This window comes from Vanellus vanellus, assembly GCF_965231255.1.
Source record: "Vanellus vanellus genome assembly, chromosome: 3".
Classification (NCBI taxonomy): Eukaryota; Metazoa; Chordata; class Aves; order Charadriiformes; family Charadriidae; genus Vanellus; species Vanellus vanellus.
The window spans coordinates 32,192,506-32,210,768 of record NC_138907.1 but is presented as its reverse complement, the minus strand read 5'-3'; the positions used below and the strand labels follow the sequence as shown (position 1 = coordinate 32,210,768).

The 18,263-nt window shown below is 42.9% G+C and overlaps 2 protein-coding genes across 4 annotated transcripts in view; one reads left to right on the top strand and one right to left on the bottom strand.

The window, feature by feature from the left end:
- TTC7A (tetratricopeptide repeat domain 7A) overlaps positions 1-12,620 on the bottom strand; it is a gene marked incomplete at its 5' end in the record, with an annotated part of 176,490 nt that extends 163,870 nt beyond the window's left edge. For both annotated transcript variants that reach the window (XM_082480621.1, XM_082480622.1), the window contains 3 exons: positions 7,810-7,978; positions 9,587-9,750; positions 12,455-12,620. In XM_082480621.1, coding sequence (XP_082336747.1) covers positions 7,810-7,978; positions 9,587-9,750; positions 12,455-12,620 — 499 coding nt within the window. The remainder of the gene's footprint in view (positions 1-7,809; positions 7,979-9,586; positions 9,751-12,454) is intronic.
- Positions 12,621-13,059: 439 nt separating this feature from the next.
- On the top strand, positions 13,060-17,947 carry MCFD2 (multiple coagulation factor deficiency 2, ER cargo receptor complex subunit). 2 transcript variants are annotated; one of them, XM_082481761.1, is made up of 4 exons: positions 13,060-13,163; positions 14,282-14,430; positions 15,154-15,313; positions 16,499-17,947. In XM_082481761.1, the coding sequence occupies exons 2-4, from the start codon at positions 14,288-14,290 to the stop codon at positions 16,628-16,630; spliced, it is 435 nt and encodes a 144-aa protein (XP_082337887.1). In that variant the 5' UTR covers positions 13,060-13,163; positions 14,282-14,287; the 3' UTR covers positions 16,631-17,947. The 2 variants fall into 2 exon arrangements, with proteins under 2 accessions (XP_082337887.1, XP_082337886.1); XM_082481760.1 differs by lacking the exon at positions 13,060-13,163 and adding an exon at positions 13,482-13,581.
- Positions 17,948-18,263: the final 316 nt, after the last annotated feature.

Here is an 18,263-nt window from a genome sequence, read left to right as displayed (position 1 = left end):
CAACAGTTTCAAAGTCATCACTGTCACAACATAAGAGCAACTCCAAACTCCTAAATTTCTATGCTGAAATCCACATAAGACGTACTAATACTAGGCCCTTTTATCAAGACATCAGTATCTACAAACTGGGGCTTTTGCTTATCAGACAGCTACTCTGATGCCAACATGAATAAACAGCATGTTTCCTGTCAAGCTGGCAGAATTGTGAACACTAGCACTTTGAAGTGTATACCAGGTACAGAACAAAGTCTCTCTCCAGTGTGGATTAACATTTAAAAGATGCAGGTTCTCTCAAGCAAAGTGAAAACAAGTTCTGCCAACAAAGTGCTTTACCCTTAGTTACTCAGTTTTTAAAGTCATTGCATCATACATCCTTGTGGCTGGGACTTTGTTTTCCTAACGGTCAGGCAAGAAAACTAGTTCTATTATTAAGGCTCTGTTTAAAGTAACCCATCTCCCACAAATCTCAATACTCAGAGATATGAATTTCATCCATTTTTAGTCACCAGGGAAGGATTCCAACATAAAGACATTTGTGTCCCGCCCCTCACAGACCCTTTAAAAAATAAATTCAAAAACAAAGAAAAGAAAACAAATTTTTCCTTCCATTGCAGTTCTACTTAGTCACAGCAGCAGCTGAAAATACTGGCAAAAGTAACCTCACTGAGCAGCTGCCAGTAGGAGAAACAGCAGTTAAGGAACAGGAGGAAACTACTGCAAGCCCATGTATCATCTCAAAAGCAACATCTAGGTTAACACTGCTGCATACTGTCAAGTGTGAATTACCCTCATGAAGCCCATTACTACACTAAAGCAATATATTTGTACAAAAAAAATGAAAGCAAAGTTTTAGATAACCTTTCCCCACAACTTTCACCCAAACCTGTGCTTTTCTCTTCTTAACTTTGTGCCCGGTATAATTCTGGCTTATCCCAATCAACAAAACTTTCCCAAAGACTACAAGGAATGCTGGTGGTGTCTTTAGGAAAGTCTTAGCTGCTCCCCTTGAATACTACAAGGAATTCAAGCGCCTCAGCCAGCACTGTCGCTTCCAAGGTGGGCAGGTTCCAGACAGTAGTGAATTGGAGTCCCAGCAAAGTCAGCACACTTTAACAACTATCCTGGTCCAAATACTACGATTCGGGTAGAGAAGATTTAGACTCTCGAGTAAAGCTTACAGTAAGCATGCCATGATGTCAACAGTGCCTAAACAACGTAATAATTGACACAAACTAATGGGGAGAGGTAGGGAGAGAATTCGGGGCTCTTAGGATTTTTCCTTGCCCCTTAAAGCCTACCGTCCGTTTCTGCAAAATGGGTACACTATAGTATGTTACCCCCATGTCACTCAGTGGTATCCTGGCAGGCAGGATGAAAACTCAGCTTTTTAGGGGGAAATCAGTTGTGCTGGAAGGAAGGGAGGAGGAGCTGGGTTCCCTCTCTTTTTACCACTAGCAGATCTGGATATTTTCCTTGTAGTCATGTGGCTACTGAACAATAATACAGAAATAGATCATCTTAATCTTGACATGTTCGATTACAACATGCTTTTACTTTCCCCCATTAGCACTCAGAGAGGACATAAAGAAAATAATTTATTTGAACACGGAAAAAATGCCATCAACCTTCCATTAATCCATTTCCTATACTTGTCTCAGTCAACAAGGTATGTCCTTACATAGTAAGGACACATTATCTCTTTTTAAGTATTACAGCAAAGTTTTTCTTAGAGAGCTTCAAGAACTTGTAAAAATCAGCCTGTGCAAAAGAACCCAAGCACAAGAGTATGCATAATGACAGGGAGGGTTTTTTGGCATCCAAGAAGCAGAATAGTATTCCAGATGCTTGTCTGGAAAAAGGAGAATGCACCTTGCGAAATGTTATGCCCTCTGAAATGAGAAGCAGGTTCAGAAAGTGCACGTATAGCCTGTTAACAGGTTTGTAAAACGACCTGAATTAAAAATGCTTCCTGCAAAAAGAAGTTAAGAGTAAACTGACTTTCAAAAGAAGATTATGAAATAAATTATGACCCTGCAAAGCTACACAATGTTTCCAAACTCAGTTTATCTGTACTTGAAATCGTTCAAACTACTGGCACTCAGAATCATTCCATTTAGTCTGTATTCCAGTACACTCAATAGTTTTGGTATTGCCATCTCATTCATCAAAAACTAAGTGGACAAAAATCTTATCCCAAAGAAGCTAACTGGAAATTCTGTTTTCAGAAGGAATCTATTTAAAAGTAAGGCTGCTTAAGTTAAGCATATAACACGAAATAACCCATTAACATTGTTTGAATAGAATATATTCTTGCACTACAGGATTGGTAGAATTTACTGAAAAAATTGAACTGAAGAAGTTACTGGCTTAGGATCTGAAATAAGAGTTTGATGAAGCATTGAAATAAGTCTTTAAAATAGAGGCACTCCCTACCAGAGAGGGCAAAAAACAAGAGAAAAAAAAAAAAAGCAACCCACGTTTCTTTCTGCCTTTCACTTCTCTCCACTAATTTAGTTCAATGATAAGCTTTTTAGAGCTGATGAACCAACAAAGCTTTAACTAAATAAAATCAAACAGGAAAGCTTACTTTTCCCATTTTAATCTACGAATTAAGAAAAAATGCACACATCAAGAAATTTACCAGTTTTAACACTTAGCAGAAACACTGAGTTAAAACACTTTCTGTAGCAAGTGAAATTCATGTTGGACTAAAAAGATTTTCTTAATCAAATTCTATAAAGAGAAGAGGAAAAAGTAGATTTATCAGAACTTAGCTTTGCAATAAAGCTACCTTTAACTGTACATTTTATTCTAATTTCCAAACAAATGCAGCTGAATACAAATCTCACCTAGGAAATTAATCATTGTGTAGAAAAACATATTAGAAAATGAATGACACACAAGCAAATGTCAAAATTAAAGACTCCAATGAAGTGTATTAACGTGGGCGATATATCCTCTGATTAGTTAGAACAATTTTAATACCAGACTTATGTTTACTGAATCCAAACCTACATGTTTTTAATAGTGCTGCAAACCAATAAGCAAAAGCACAAAAGGAAATTTAAAATAGATTATTCAAATTTCAAGGCTTCAGTTAGTTAATTTAAAATTATGACTAAAACCAAGCAGGTAGTTTTCAAACCAGCTGAGTTAAAGGTCAGTTTTTCTGTTTATTATCTCTGTGTGATAGCACAATTTTCTTTTCAGGACACCACCGTAACCTCCAAACAACCACTTCCAGTCTTACAAACCCAAGACAAAGATTTCACATGGGGAGAAAGCAGAACAATATACTTCCAAGCAACACTGATCCCATTATCATTGAAGTTTTAAAAGATACAACCATAACAGAAACAGGAAAACAGGCAAGATCAGCAGTTTGGCCTAAAAATGAACAAACAAAAAACCCTAAAAATCCACAAAGAGCTGGACTGAACCCAGAACACTGGAAGCAGGCTCCAGGCTGTTTAGCACAATCAAACTTAGGAAAAACCCTCACATGATGGATTCAGGGTTTTGCTTTCAGCATTAGCATTCACAGTTTTTAGGAAGACTCATTAAGGTGAGTGGCTCCATCCAGTAGAGTTTCTCATGATCTTATGTTTGTTCAGAAGCCTCACACTACAGTTCTTAAACATCTTTAACTGACTTAAATGGGTTCAAGAACAAAATAAAGACTGCTCTGAGCCACTGAACTAAAGAAGTCTCATTTCCTTGTACGTGTGATCTGTGGTTGGACATGTTAACAAAACACAGACCATGATCAAGGCTTCTTACAGACACAGCATCACCTTGTTCTCTTCCACATCAATTCTTCTAAGGTCTAAAAAGGCCGAGCTCACACACTGCAGCCTTTTGATACAAGGGATTAATCTCACCCATATTTAGACGCCCACAAAAATGTTAGTCCACAGCTGCCTCTCACAGCCACCAAAGAGGCGGCTGTATTGTACAATACCATGCACTTCATCCGTGTCAGACGCCTTTTGAAGAGGTGATGAATCACCCCTGAACTGCCAACTTCTGACTGTACAGAGAGTTCAGACTGGAAATGCACAAATTAAACCCACCCTGAGCTGAAAATGGCCAATAACACAACAACACAAAACAACACCACAAAAATTACTGCAGGACGGACTGGGAGAAAAGGAGAAAAAGAGACAGTGGGACTGTTAAAGCTTCAACTCGCTAGAAAACCAGCTCGATACCATTTGCAATGCTAGGTAGCTATCTAAATCTGTGCAGCGATGACATATCTCCAAGCTGCCCCCCTCCAGGTGGAAGAAGCCCAGTGCCCAGCCTGACAGCCGGTCTGATGGGTAACAGGGAACTTCTCTTCACGGGACTGACTCACCTTGCAGCAGCTCTGATGCCACACATTGTGACTACAAGCACTGCCGCAAGCCAAAGGCACTCTCAATCATTACAAAGACAGGACCCACACGCCACATCAGCCCTGCCTGAGCCTTCATCACTCAGGCTGGCAACCACCTCTTTCAGTTAACACAGCTCTCGACATGCTCTCACGTAGCACAGCAAGAAGGCCGTGCAACAAATATTGCAGCAACATAGCAGCCTTTCTACAAACTTGGAATTTAGGTATGCTGAAGCCCTAGCTAGAGCTGTACTTTGCTTCGTAAAGGGTTAGGTTGTGACCTACCCTACTACCAGGAAGATTTATCCACTGAGAGCAGACAGAGATCTCTGCAAGGTTTCTGCAGCAAGCACAGCCAGAGGGAAACCAACAAGCCCCTGCAGTTACGCATGTTGTTCTGAAGTCTTTTTTGCTTGCTTGTTTTGAATGGACAATGCCAGATAACGAAGCCACAACATGTCCTAAGTGAATTAGGAGGAAAATGAGAACAAGTTTGCTTACTCAATACTGTTTTGTGCAACAGACAGAACTGCTTGCATCAGAGATTACCTGCAATACTGTGAACTAAGCGGAGGAATTAACTTCACCGAGAATGGGGAGGAAGGAGACAAGTACAGACCAACCACCTATTAACTAACCGTAAGAGGTTAGTTATCCTGAAAAAACAGACTGTTGTCAGAGCTCCACTCACAGTGCCCACAGGACTTCTCCTCTCTTCACAATGTGGGGACATAGAAATGGGACAAGCAGAAGCGGTCAATTGAGAAACTGGAAGAGTCTTGCCCTGCCTGCCATTTCTCCTGTGACTTGTCAACTGCTCAAGTCCATGCATTTATAAATAACTTTGATATTTCCTGCTCGATGCTTACCTTGGGTGGAAGTCTACTGAGCAAGGCAAGCAAGAAACTTTTTCCTGTTCAACTTCTGCAGTCCAATCACAAAGGTGCAAATCCATATTGCTTCTTACCATAATATGAACCTATTACATGCTATGGACCTTCAGAGGAAGACCCCAAAGATTTAACTCAATGTCCAACCTTCAGTGTTGTGGAGCTCAGAAGGTACTCTAATTTTTTAGCACTCAGTTCTGCTGGTTCACATTTCATTTCTACCGCTGACTTTCATCTATGCAACTCTCCTCAGTGTATCCAGTATCTTTCTCATTACATTTTTGTTTCCAACAGTAAAAGGGTGTGAGTGCCTTGGATTTGACTTTTCTTTCTTCCATGACCTTTCCAGCATAATCCTGAGCGCTTGAGAACCTAAACTGCCATTCTTCATACATGCACAACCCAACAGTACTAGCTAGGCAAAACTAAGGTGGTTTCAGGTTCGTGCTAAGAAGCGATACAGAGTTCTGGTGTTTAACTAATGCTGGATGAACAGGGATATTCTATTAAACCAAGTGCTTTCTCCCATTACTGGAAACCTAAGTAAGACATGTTCCCCACCTACGTGGGGAACCTAAGCTCTGCCCTGAAATAAAGACAGGGCTGTGGCTTTTTTAGATTGCTGCCTAAATGATCCCTGCAAAAATTTTACTACCAGCAATGTTCAAGAACGTCTTTAAAGAAGGTTTCAGCTGGCAGAAGTGACCAGTAGTTCAACCAAAGGCAATAATACAGTACGGATCAACAGAATTTCTACAGAGATACCAAATAAAAAAGGGGAATAAGAAAAATCTTTAGCATAAAGTATAAATGAATTTTAAATAATTCAACTCTGTGCTGTTACTTGCCCTGCAGAGGTAGCCTGGACAGACATGCTTTGAAATGAAAATTTAAATCCACACTCCTATTGCCATAGTTACCTGTACAAACTTCTAACATTTAAGGGTTTATTTCTCTATGACTGAGAGGTTGAACACATGGCATGGGGGAACAGCGATCCCAGCAGTGAGTGCCCTCTCCAAACGCAGCTGGACAAGCTCCACTCTGCTGGACTTTTCTCTGTCAGACACTTTGGTAGAATACCGAGTGACTTACTATACCCGATATCGTGGCTAATCTGAAAATAATCATCGTGGAGGATAAAAACTGTGGAACGGTAACAGCGCAGAGGTTGCTCTGCAATGGCAGGGGCTCCTTACGGTTTACACACAAACACAGGGGCAACACAATATTTATGTTCCATGCTAAACCACATGGGGAAAAAAAAATAACAGCCTGATCCTCCAAGGCAAACACCTCAGCCCCAATATCTTCATACTCAAGTGGGGTAGTCAATACCATAGAATAGGCCTTACAGCAACAGTGTTATTCCATCAGTGTTCATGCATGCCTTAGCATTACACTCATACCTCACCAAGAGCCTTATGCAGTTCCCAGTGAGGATAGTGCATCTCCTTCAGACTCTGGAGTGCACAAATAGTTGCTCTCAAATACACTGCTATGAATGCACTGTTACTCACTCCTCTGTGCCATGCAAGTGTTAGCGTGAGTTACAAGTAAATTAGTCCTGCTCCACAAAAGCTTGTTAATGAAGCAGATTCAACCAGTGCCACAGAAAACAAAATCAAAGCAAGCAAAGCAGCACAAATAGGTTTTCAAAAAAGCTGAACAACCATGTGAGATCATGGAACACCCGAATTATTATCAGTAATACTAGCAGCCCAGTCAAACAGTATTTTGGGTTGATTTGGTTTCACTCTTTTACATACCAGTTGAAGGTATCTGATCATCAGAGTTTTCATTCACCTAATTAGCTGGTGGACATGCTGAAAAGAGTAGAAAGCAGTAGATAGGTAGCAGTACTTGAGCAACATTTATAAAGGAACTGAAAGCAAATGAAGGAGAAGATTACTGATCTTTTTTCCCCCCAAGTCAAAAACTGACTAGGGTCTTCCTTTCCCCCACTCAAAAATGAAATGCAATTTCATTACCCGTAGAGGCAGTTTTTATTAGGATCTCTCAAACACCGCAATGTCTGTAGAATTACAAGGGGGAGGAGAGATTCCCGTTTGTACATAAGGTCTGATACTGTGTGACATGCATTGCAAAAATATACTACCTGCTTTGAAAGCACATATTCTGTTAGTCCAGAGTTTAAAACTTGGAAAAATGATCCCTGCTTAATTCACAGAAATCATTAAAATTTACAAGTAGATGAACTCTTTCTAAGAGAAAGTATAGGCCCCAATTCAGCTGAGTGCTTGACTTAGATTTTCCCAAAATGGATACAGAAGCTTAAGTGTGTTGCTGACTTACAGTCAACAGTTACCACAAGACTTGTTTGCAAGCCAGCCAAGTTTAAAAACCATGGACTAAGACTCTATAATGCCTTTAAGTATAAACTACACAGACCATACCCAGTAGGATTTTCTAAAGCATACAACATTGCCCTAACTCTGCTCCAATCAAATCACTTGAAGAAATACCTTCAACTTCAACCTAAACACAGCATACTTCAAATATGCTTATGTGGTGCTTTACCTTTAATAACAAAGGCTTCAGTCACCAAACGCAGCATGTACAGAGGTTCATCTTTTGTTGAGAGGTCATCAATTCCTGCTTTTGCGTACATGCTGATGGCATCTCTGTAGGATCCCTCCACATAATGAAGCTTTCCTAGGATGAGCATAGCTTCTGTCATGTACTTAGGCTGAAACAGAGCAGGGAGAGGAAAAGAGTGTTTACATGGTAAAATACCAGACAGCAAGAACAAGGTACTTCAGAACAAGTTAAGCAGATTCGTAATGCTTTTCTCTCGGCATTGCTAGCACCGCAGGCCAGAGTAGGAGGGATTTAAGCGTCTAGAGATCTTAAGGCTACGCTTATGACAGCAGCAGGCAACAAAGGTCAGGTAACTACTTTGGTGCTCAGTTTGGAAATACACAGCTTACAAGCCACCTCTTTGGTTTCAGCTGACCTACTCTATTGATTCAGATAGCACATAAAAGCCTAACAATGTCAGAACTACCTACATACACACCAAGAAAATACCCTGCCTTTAAACTAGGCAGAAAACATCAAGTGGTCCCCTCTTCTCTGTACATTTAATTAAAGAGTGAGAAAGCTCCCAGATTTTCTTAATTTATCAAAGAATTTCCAGGCAACGGTGGAAAAACAGAAGGCATATCTGTGATTTCTAAGATTTTTTGTTTTTTTCTTAAGGATTGAAAACATGCTTACAAAACTGTGTAACAAAAAAGTCTCAGTAAAATACATCTGTTCAGACCCTTTTTATGCTTTGGAAAGCACGAAAAGGTTCCTAAGCCTTCATACTCATTTTTTTTTAAATACAGGCAGCCAATATAGGGTCAATGCTGCATGAGTAGCCAGGTCACCACTAACAAAGAAACAGTAATGGCAATTCATGCAGCCAAACTTAACTCCGACCTGGAAGAATTCAGTGGTTCTGGCTATTACTCAGGCTGAACTATAAAGAAAGAGGGCTGGATGGACTCCCCTTCCTCCCCTCTCCTTCTCACTTTTTAAATATGCTGACTTTCAAGAAGTTAAGAACAAGGAACTCCCCAGAAAAGCTGCTGCACACTTGCTCCCTGGAAAGCAACATGATAAAAGTATAACATACACTTCCAAGCTAACTAGCATGTAAGTTTCAGGGCCAAAAGTAATACAAGTCTAGAACAGACTGCTATAATTGATCAGCTTTTTAAAGCCAATTATGCAACTGTGTGTCCAAGGGCACCAACACAGCAGCAGCCATCCAGGCAGAGTCTTAAAACGTTGAGATGACAGGCAGCTACCAACCGTGCACCCAGATGACAAAATAAAATAAAAGCATAACTTCTCTGGCAGAGACTGAAAGCAATGCAAGGCTGTAACCCTGGACTCACACCACAACCTTAAGTGCCTGACAGCAGCTTGCAGCACATTTTACCTCTGATCTGCATACACTAGGTGTATGCAATTCCCTCAGACCAGGAGCAGCTGTGCTAGCCTGACAGCACTATTAGGTGGCCACAACCCCAGAGAATTCCTAAATATTTATCCTGCTTCTTTCTAATAAGAAAAATAAACTGGATATATATATTTGTAGCACATTAATTTGTTTGCATATGAAAAAGCAAGTCTCCCAGCAGAAGACACTGCAAAGGGGTATTGAATTGCCATTCCGTTAGTAGTACCTACAATACAGCACTGTACATACAGGGACACAGACAGGCAACACCAACACCTTGTATCAGACTAATAATCACATAAAAGAAGCATCCAGTTGGCAGGAATTATGACAGTGCACACTTACTCGTAGTTTTCCTCTGCTTAAGATATTGGTCAGATACTGTTTAGCTTCACTCAGTTTTGGTTCATTCTTCTCTGTCAGTGGAACGGAGTCTTTCAGTTTGGCAAAGTTTTCCTTCAAACATTCTTCCAGTAGAGCTTCTGCAAGCAGCATACTCCCGTAGTCCTCTGAAAACACATACCAGCCAACAAGAAACATCACTCAGCGACGTACTGCTGATAAATAGCATTAAAAACCCAAACCAACACACCTTTGAGACACACAAACAGTAACTCAAATGAGGGAGTAAGGAAGAACTAGCAGATACAAAAAAAAGTTCCATTAACTTCTAACTTTTGGAAACAGTATTTTTCCTATGAAAAAAATTAAATGACATTTCCTTTTAACTTGAAGATTTTCCCAAATGCATCCTTTAATTTTTGACAGCACAGTTCATTCTTGTATTGTCACTAACACTTAGTTTTCATCACAAAACTCACTTTCAAAAGACCAATCTTTGCAAACATTTAAGTGCATGCTTTAGATTTACAAATGTACAAGCATGCTTCAGCCTACAGATAAACTATGAATTTCACTGTAAAACAGTAACCACATCAGGCACTTTTAAGATTTTTCTGAAAGTTTGCAGAAAAAAATAAAAATAGAGAATTTAGACGCATTCTACACATCCATTACTAAAGACAGAGAAGGCTTGATCCAGTGACGTAACTAATATGCCACATAAAATTCTTTCAACATTAAAATCCATTCCTGTTCACAGTTCCACAGAAAAGAAACTCAAACATAGGTTTGAGTTTGCACTGTCATATGGCATGAAACATCATGTGATGTTGCAATTATGCACTGAAAAAAAAAAAAGTTTCATCTGCCAGTGTACTTGGAGTTCTTGCATGATGGGTTCAGTTCTGCAGTTCATTTATTCATAATAGTACCTCAAGCAGCTGACTGGTGGGTCGAGCAGGGCAAGAAAATCTTTGTAAATCAAAAAGCCAAGCTCTACGTTTCATCTATACTTCACATTTCAAAGTCTGAAATTCTAGAATGCAGGAAACAATAGTGTACCTATTTCTATATTTTCAGTCCATGGGATAACTTATCCACATGTACTACCTATACATTACATATGGCATTAATAATCAACTTGTGCGGGTTTTTTTGGTTTAGATTTTCTTGTTGGTCCGGCTTAAGTGTTCAGCTGCATATCATATTATAAAAATAGCTCTTCCTGCTCAATTGCAGGTCTACAACTAACTTGCATGAACAAAGTATATATACATGAAGTGGGAAGTGTAAATGTTAAAGTATATTTCCCGCCCATCCTTGCATGCAGTCACTTCTTCTACACAATGCTGAAGAGCTTTCAGGTAGTGTCTAATCTCTTAACCAAACTTAAGGAATGACATAAGACCATATAAGATTAAGAAATAAATACTCACAATCTCTCAATGCATATACTAGTATTAAAAAAAATCCCATCCAGACACACTATTGTTTCTAGAGACACAAAACTGTAGCTAGTCCCTTGCTGGAAGAAGAGTTCTGTAGCAATGACAAAGCATTATGCTTTCATAACTAGCAAGTTATGATGACATAGCAGCAAATTAACAAATAATGTTTTTACAGCAATCATACTCTCGTTAAGCCTCTTAATTACAAGGGAACAAACTAATATGAAATCTTCAACTATTAATGCCCCCAAACTGCATGACGATCTCTGCACCTGGGAAGCGCAGCTGAAACCTAACTAAAGTTCAAAGGTTGGCTGTGTGGTTCTCAACACAGAGGTCGATCTGCATCACCGATACACTTGGAAAGCCTCATAAATAAACATGTATTAAGCTACCAACATCTCCCCCCCACTATGCTTTCCCACTGTGAAGTTTACGCACTCCAGCAAGCTTCAATTAACTCTAGGGCCACATCCCAGAAACACTCCTTTAAAGAAGTGGGTTTATTCACAGAAATAGCTCCTCTGACTTCAACGGCAGAATTTCTTGTAGCAGCGCGGTGGCTAGGATCAGTTCCTCTTCACAACTTAACTGCTGTTCACTACAGACACAGAATTTTGTATTTCTAAGTTAGGCTGCCTCACTTCTTACAACCAATTCCATTTAAAAAGAAGCAAAGCAGTGTGTTGTAACAGGAAAAAGAGATAAGAATACATTTACTATTTATGAAGCCTGCCTTACGTGTGAAAAGATACTTGGATGAGCCTAAGCCTTCAAATAAAGCAGTCCCCCTTCAGAAGTGTAGAGAGGTAAATTAGGGGCATCCAGAAGAGGGCGGGGAGGGGGCAAGAGGGAACCGGCATCACACGTATGGAGAAGCTGAAGAGCGACATCTCCAAACACGGGAGATGTCGGTCGGTTGCCCGGCCACAGCTCGGCCGAGCTTGTTCATTTCAAGGCAGGCACCGAGCTGGGCTGCCACCCGCGTCCCGGCGCTTGCTGAGCCGAGGGCAACATCCATCCCAGCCGCCCAGAAGCCACCCGGCAGGCGCTGCCGCCGCTGACAGCCCCAAGCACTGCGCTTCCCCCGCTGCCCGGCCGGCTCCGAACCGCTGGCACGAAGCGGCAGCGCAGAGTTTTCTCCCCGAGCGCTGTCTCCGGGGCTCCCACCGCCTCTCCTAGCCAGCCCTCCCTCCCTCCCTCCCTCCCGCCGCGGGCCGGGACACCAGGCGACACCCCGCTTCCCCCCGCCGGCACCCCGACAGATGGGGCAGCCGCAGCTTCCGCCCACGTTAGCCCATAGGACCGCGGTTACCGAGCACCGGGCGGGCGGCACGGAGCGACTAGCCGCCCCCGCCGCCCGGGCGGTCCGGTAACGGCGGCCGCCTTGCCCCAACCCTGCCCGCCCCTTGCCGCCGCTTACCCGCGTCCTGCGCGCCCCGCGCCGCCGCCGCCTTGCGCGGAGGCCGTGCCGGCGGCGGCAGCAGCTGCTGGGCCAGGTGCCGCAGCTGCCCCCAGTGCCCCTCCGCCCGGCACCGCTCGATCTCCCCCTCCAGCTTCACGTGTGAGTGCGAGCCTTTGGCCGCCATCTTAGCGCCGGGCCGGGCCTGCCCCGCCCCACCCCACCCGGCCCGCCCGGCGGGGAGTCCCCCGCGGCAGCGTCCGCCCGGAGGGTGCGCGGGGCCGCGGTTGCGGGCGGCCCCGGGCGGGGTGACACCCTGCCCCAGGCTTTGCGGCCGGGGACGCCGGCTCCTTCACGGGCACGCCTTCCTGCCGCCTCTCGGGAGGCGAAAGCCCGCACCGCTTCCCCAGGTCGGGGGTTGCTCTGAGGGGTACAACCCTGGGAGGCGGCGGCAGCTGCTGTTTAGACGTCGCGTATATAAACAACGAGGCCTTCGACGGTTGGGTGGGCGGGGGGGGAGGGACACAAACGGTTAACAAACGACAGAGGCGATGGGGCGCTGCCGGTCCCGAAGGAGCAGCGGGGCGGGGAAAGCGCAACCGGCCGCTTGTGGAAGGGGCCGGTGGAGAGGCGGCGAGGGCCGGCCGGGCCACAGCCCCCGTCGGCGCGGACACGCCACGCCGCCCCTCCCCTCGGCTCCGCTGGGGGCATCGCTGGTTGGATCCTCTCGGTACGCCCTTCGGAAGGTGGTGGTGGTGGTGGTGGGGCGTCTCTCCCCCGGAGGCTGGTGAGGGGTTGGCGGGCGGCGGGAGGGTGCCCGGACCGGGGCGGGGGGTTGGGGGTAGTGGGGTGACGGGCGGCCCCACCTCAGCTGCCCCACCCCGCGGTGGGCGGGGCGCTGTACCTGTCCCTCCGCGAGGGCTCCACGTGGAATTCCAGCAGAGGTGACGTAGCCCCCCTTTCCCCACCCTCGGTAGGCGGAAAGGTACAGCCAATGAGTGGGAAGAGGGGGCGGGGCGAGAGCGCGGCGGGTACGTGGGGTCAGAGGTGAGGCCGGGGATGGTGTCCGGCCTGCCCCGCGCTCGGCTGCACCTGCCCCTATCCCGGAGCCCGCGGGAGGGACGGCGGCGGCAGCCGTCCGCCGGAGGGTGCGTAGCTATGGCGGCGGTGGCGAAGGGGCCTCTTCGCCCCACCCGGCAGCTGCGGCGGGGGGTGGGAGCTCCCCGGGGCGGGCGGGTTGCGGGAGAGCGCGGTACCAGCTGTCAGGGCCTCCGGCACCGCTCGCCGCCGAACCGGCTGCACGCCGGGGGTTGCTGGGGCGGAGGTGGGAGGGAAACCACCCCGCTCAAGTGCTCCGGCGTTTCGCTTGCCTGTGACGCGAGCGCCGCAGTCACCGCCGCCGCGTCTTTAAAGTTGTGTGTCATTGAGGGCGTGCAGGGCTCATTAGCGTGCCTGCTAATGAGAGGCAGCCCCTGTGACGCCCTAAGCGGCCTTTGCTCCCGTAGCTGTGGGGCAGGTCTGCGTGAAGCTGGCCTGGCTGGTTGTCTAGAAGCGCATATGAAGACCCGAGGATGGGTAAAGAGTGCGCATTCGCTGCCTGGGAGAAAAAAAAAAAAAAAAGTCATTATTTTAAGAAAGCATGCAATAATTTTCAGAAAGAGGCCCTCATAGAAATCTTTAATTGGCGCTCTCTGGCTTTCTGCTTGCTAAGTGCTTGAAATGAAGCAAGTTCTTCTATTCTAGAACTTAGCGGGGTTATTTCTAAGCAGTCTGTAAATCTGCTGAAAGTAGATTGCATTTTTCAGCTGGGTTTGTTTTTTTGGGGGGGGAATGTTTTCCTTTTTGTAGGAGATCATGATGGCCCAAAGGATTTTTAGAATACGTTTGCTGTTCTGCTTTCTGGCTGCATTCTTCATCTCTGCCCTAGCTGAGGAACACACAGGCGAGAGTCAACATGCAAATATTCGCCTTGATAAGAACCTGGTACAAGATAAAGAGTATGTGTTTCATTTTCTAAAAATGTAAACTTTACTTCTTAATGACTTGCTTATCTCTTAATTCTTGTTATGTGAGTTGGACTTAAGCCTAGGGTACACTCTTTTCGCAGGATGATGTATGACTAGCTAGAGTCAGATATGAAACATGCTTGCTCGATGCGTTTGTAGAGAAAGGAGACCTACAAAGGTCTCTCTGGGGCCTTTAGCCCTATGCATACTATAAAGAATTTTTTAGAGGAATCCTCCTTACCTAGATCAACGTACTTTAGACAAAATCATATTCTGAACAGGTAGAGTGAGAGGTTTTTTTCTCATTTGCTTTTCTATACAGACAAAACAGTGGTAGCATGAAATAAAACTCCCTAGAATACTTCACGTTTGACTGGGAAAGATCTTCCTCCAGTTCCTGTGCTTTGGAAGAAAGCCAAAAGGAGATTTGGGGCACTGCTTCTGTTGTTTTGATAACCTGCTAAGTAGGCCAGAAGAAATAAAAATAGCTACCTAAGGTGTTAGGGGCCACTACAGCACCTGTAACAAACAACCTTTGTACCCACTTCACCCTAGTATGAAACTGTAGCTTTTGGTTGTCCAGGGTGCTTTTAGAGATACAGTATTTCCTGTGTGCTTGACTGTCTGACCAAAGACTACATTTGATGTAAACAGAGCATTAAATATTAACTGACAGATATGTTCTGGGTTTTGTTTGTTTGTTTCTTTTCTTAGCCACATCATGGAACATTTGGAAGGTGTTATTGAGAAACCAGAATCTGAGATGTCTCCACAAGAGTTGCAGCTTCATTACTTCAAAATGCATGATTATGATGGCAATAATTTGTTAGATGGGTTAGAGCTTGCTACTGCTATATCACATGTCCACAAAGAGGTAGGTGGAATTTTGCAATGGCGTGTGTGTTTGGAAACAGTTCAGACTCTCTAAAAGCCACTTACAATAGAACAGAACAGTTACAGCACATTTTCAGTGCACTGACAGTTTTGCCTGAAGATGAGATTATTTTTACCCTGATAGTTTTGGTTTGATTTATGAATGTGCTAGCTTTATCACAGCTTTTCATGTCATGGCAGTTTTCAAGTAGTCTCCATTGTAGTCGAAACTTCAGAGTGAGGAAGGACTGTAGAGTGAAAGTGATTTGTCCGAGGGGATACTTTGGTAGGCAGGGATGGGGAGAAGGGGAAATTATTCAAAATAGGATAATGCTGATGAAGATTTATAGAAATAGCACGTGACACGATGTTGTTTGAGGTTCCAAGGCTGCAGTTTTCAACTCCAAACTTACTGCTCTGGATATGCAAACTTCAAGAGACCTCTTGCACAAAATCAGTATTAGAAGAACTAGTCATGGCCTGCCTTTTTCTAAACACAAATTCTATTTCCAGCTAGGAACATTTAAGGACAAAGTAGGAAGATACCATCATTAGGAAGACAATACTAACACATTGTCTTGTACTGACCTTTTGGAAGTTACAATTCAGAATAGCATAACTTCCTGCGTACACCTGTGGTAAAAAATACCTAGCCGAGAACAGAATAATGGCTTCCTGTTTCTTGTGCAGAGGTACCTCTTTGTATTCCCCTTTGCTTATAAGGGGTGTTATGAAGAATTATACTGACTTTAAGCTACAGTGCTGGATTTTTTCACTACTCTGTTACTATCAAGCTTTGCATTTTGCAAATTCTGACACACAGGAAGATGTTTCTGTACTGTATAGAAACTATAGTGTTGATACTACATCAAGATCCAAATTAAGAATACATCCGTTAGCTTATTATCCATCATTATACACTGTACTATTCAGCCTTTAGGGACTTTTGGCTAAGAATATTAACTGTCTACAAGACTGCTTGTTCTGAAGTCCAGAGAACTTGGACTTCATAGCTTGCAGCTGGTGAAAGTTGCTTATATTGGTATAAATTATTACATTAAACTTAGTGCCAAATTAGGCACCAAACACAAATAGCTTAACAAAAAATGAGTTGTCAGTAATCTGTCATGTGTGCAACTAGATGGGAAACACTGCTAAACTGTTCAATGTATTTTTGTTTTTGTAGGAAGGTGGTGAGCACACCCAGGCAATGAAAGAAGAAGAGCTGATTAGTCTAATAGATGATGTCTTAAGAGATGATGATAAGAACAATGATGGATACATTGACTATGCAGAGTTTGCAAAATCACTGGAATAAGGTTTTGCAGGGGGCTTGTTTCTCCTTCTAACTACATGGAAATGTGAACCAGTATAATGTGATTCGTTACTGTCTCATATCAACCTCTGTGCTGTGAGAAGGAGAGCTGTACCAGTTCCAGCTGAATTTATTTGAAAGTTGTATGTGTTAAGAGATTGGCTAACTCGGAGCAAGAGCCATGTTTAACTAAATGTCGCTACACATTTGAGTCTTGAAGCATGGAAGCGTCAACAGTACTCATATAGGGTACAGCTGGCAGACTCTTAAGTAGCTGTGTATGAATACTAAACAGATCATATACAACCTAAATTTCAGTTTTTCTGTCATTCGGTTATATAGTACTTCTTTTCTTACATCTTTTATTTAAACTTATAAAATACCGAGAAATCAAGAAAAGATTACTGCATATAGCTGTATTTCAAGGATAAACGTCCTTACCTTCCCACTAATTACAAAGAAAATTTGCATATAAATACAGGTGCTTGAAACAGCAATTGTAGAGGAAAAGCGTTTTAATTTGGTTTGTGTTTGAGGTCCGCCTGATACCATATGGACTTTAACACAGTCTTTGTAGGAATTGGCTATTTTTAAATGTATGTACTTCCTAGCATGCCCTTACATTTTACATATAAACATATATACGCGTGGTTTTGAATTTATTCTTGTCCTTCACAGATTTACTTTTATATCTTAATTTACTGATATTTTTTCTCTACCTTCTGTGTTGTTTTCTTAAGAAAATGAAAGTATTTTTATTACATTTATATGTTGTATTAATGCTGTATAGCATTTGCTAGAGTAGCTTTTGCTGTCTCGTTTTGAAGGTCACATTAACACTAAACCAGTTGCATATTAAAGCCTCTGTTCAATTTGGTTTTTACAGTATTAGCCAGCAGGATAATCTATGTGAGCAAGTAATGCTGCCTTCATAAGGTTTAAGTTCATATTCCTTGACACTTAAATTATGGTATTACTTTCAGGAGGTATTTCATAACTAACAGTTTCAAGCTACTTGAGCGTTTGCAAATTAACATGGTTCTAGAAATGTTTTCACTGTCTTGGCTCAGTACTTGATAAGTCAAGCAGTTTAAGGATATTAGAGAAGTGATGTATGGCTGTGTTACTGTTATTTGGTGACTCTAAAACATAACTGAAATCTTAAATTGCATTCAGTCACTATCCATTGATACAGGATCTAAATGTTAGCGTATTTCTGTAAAATGTATAAAGTTATTTTCTGTACAAAATTATTCTTCTACAAGAGAAACACATTTGTAAAAGAAATTATTTCCCCTGTTTAAATGTTTATGCAATGAATCCTGAGTGTCGGACTTTTTTCTTGCACTGATTATTTATTTTGATACCTTTGTGGCCAGGGTTGTGCTGGTTGTACAAGCAATAAAAGTAAGTTGGGGTTCGTGCACTCTGGAGCTAGACACATGAGGCTGGAAGTCCTAGTAGGAAACGTACCTAATTTTCTGATATATTTTTAAGCCTGTCTCTGTTACTGGCAGTCATTTTAAAAGAAAGTTATTCTTTCAGTTAAAGCATTTTTTTAAGTATCTCTTTTGAGGGAAATCAATCTGGAGTGAATGTTTGATCAACAGAAAGGATAGAAAATGCTTGTGGGTAG

Excerpts from the sequence above, each read along its gene's own strand:
- MCFD2 (XM_082481761.1), top strand. The coding sequence starts at position 14,288 with ATGATGGCCCAAAGGATTTTTAGAATACGTTTGCTGTTCTGCTTTCTG. Across the intron at positions 14,431-15,153 it reads AACCTGGTACAAGATAAAGA|CCACATCATGGAACATTTGG; the intron begins GTATGTGTTTCA and ends TTCTTTTCTTAG. Across the intron at positions 15,314-16,498 it reads TATCACATGTCCACAAAGAG|GAAGGTGGTGAGCACACCCA; the intron begins GTAGGTGGAATT and ends TTGTTTTTGTAG.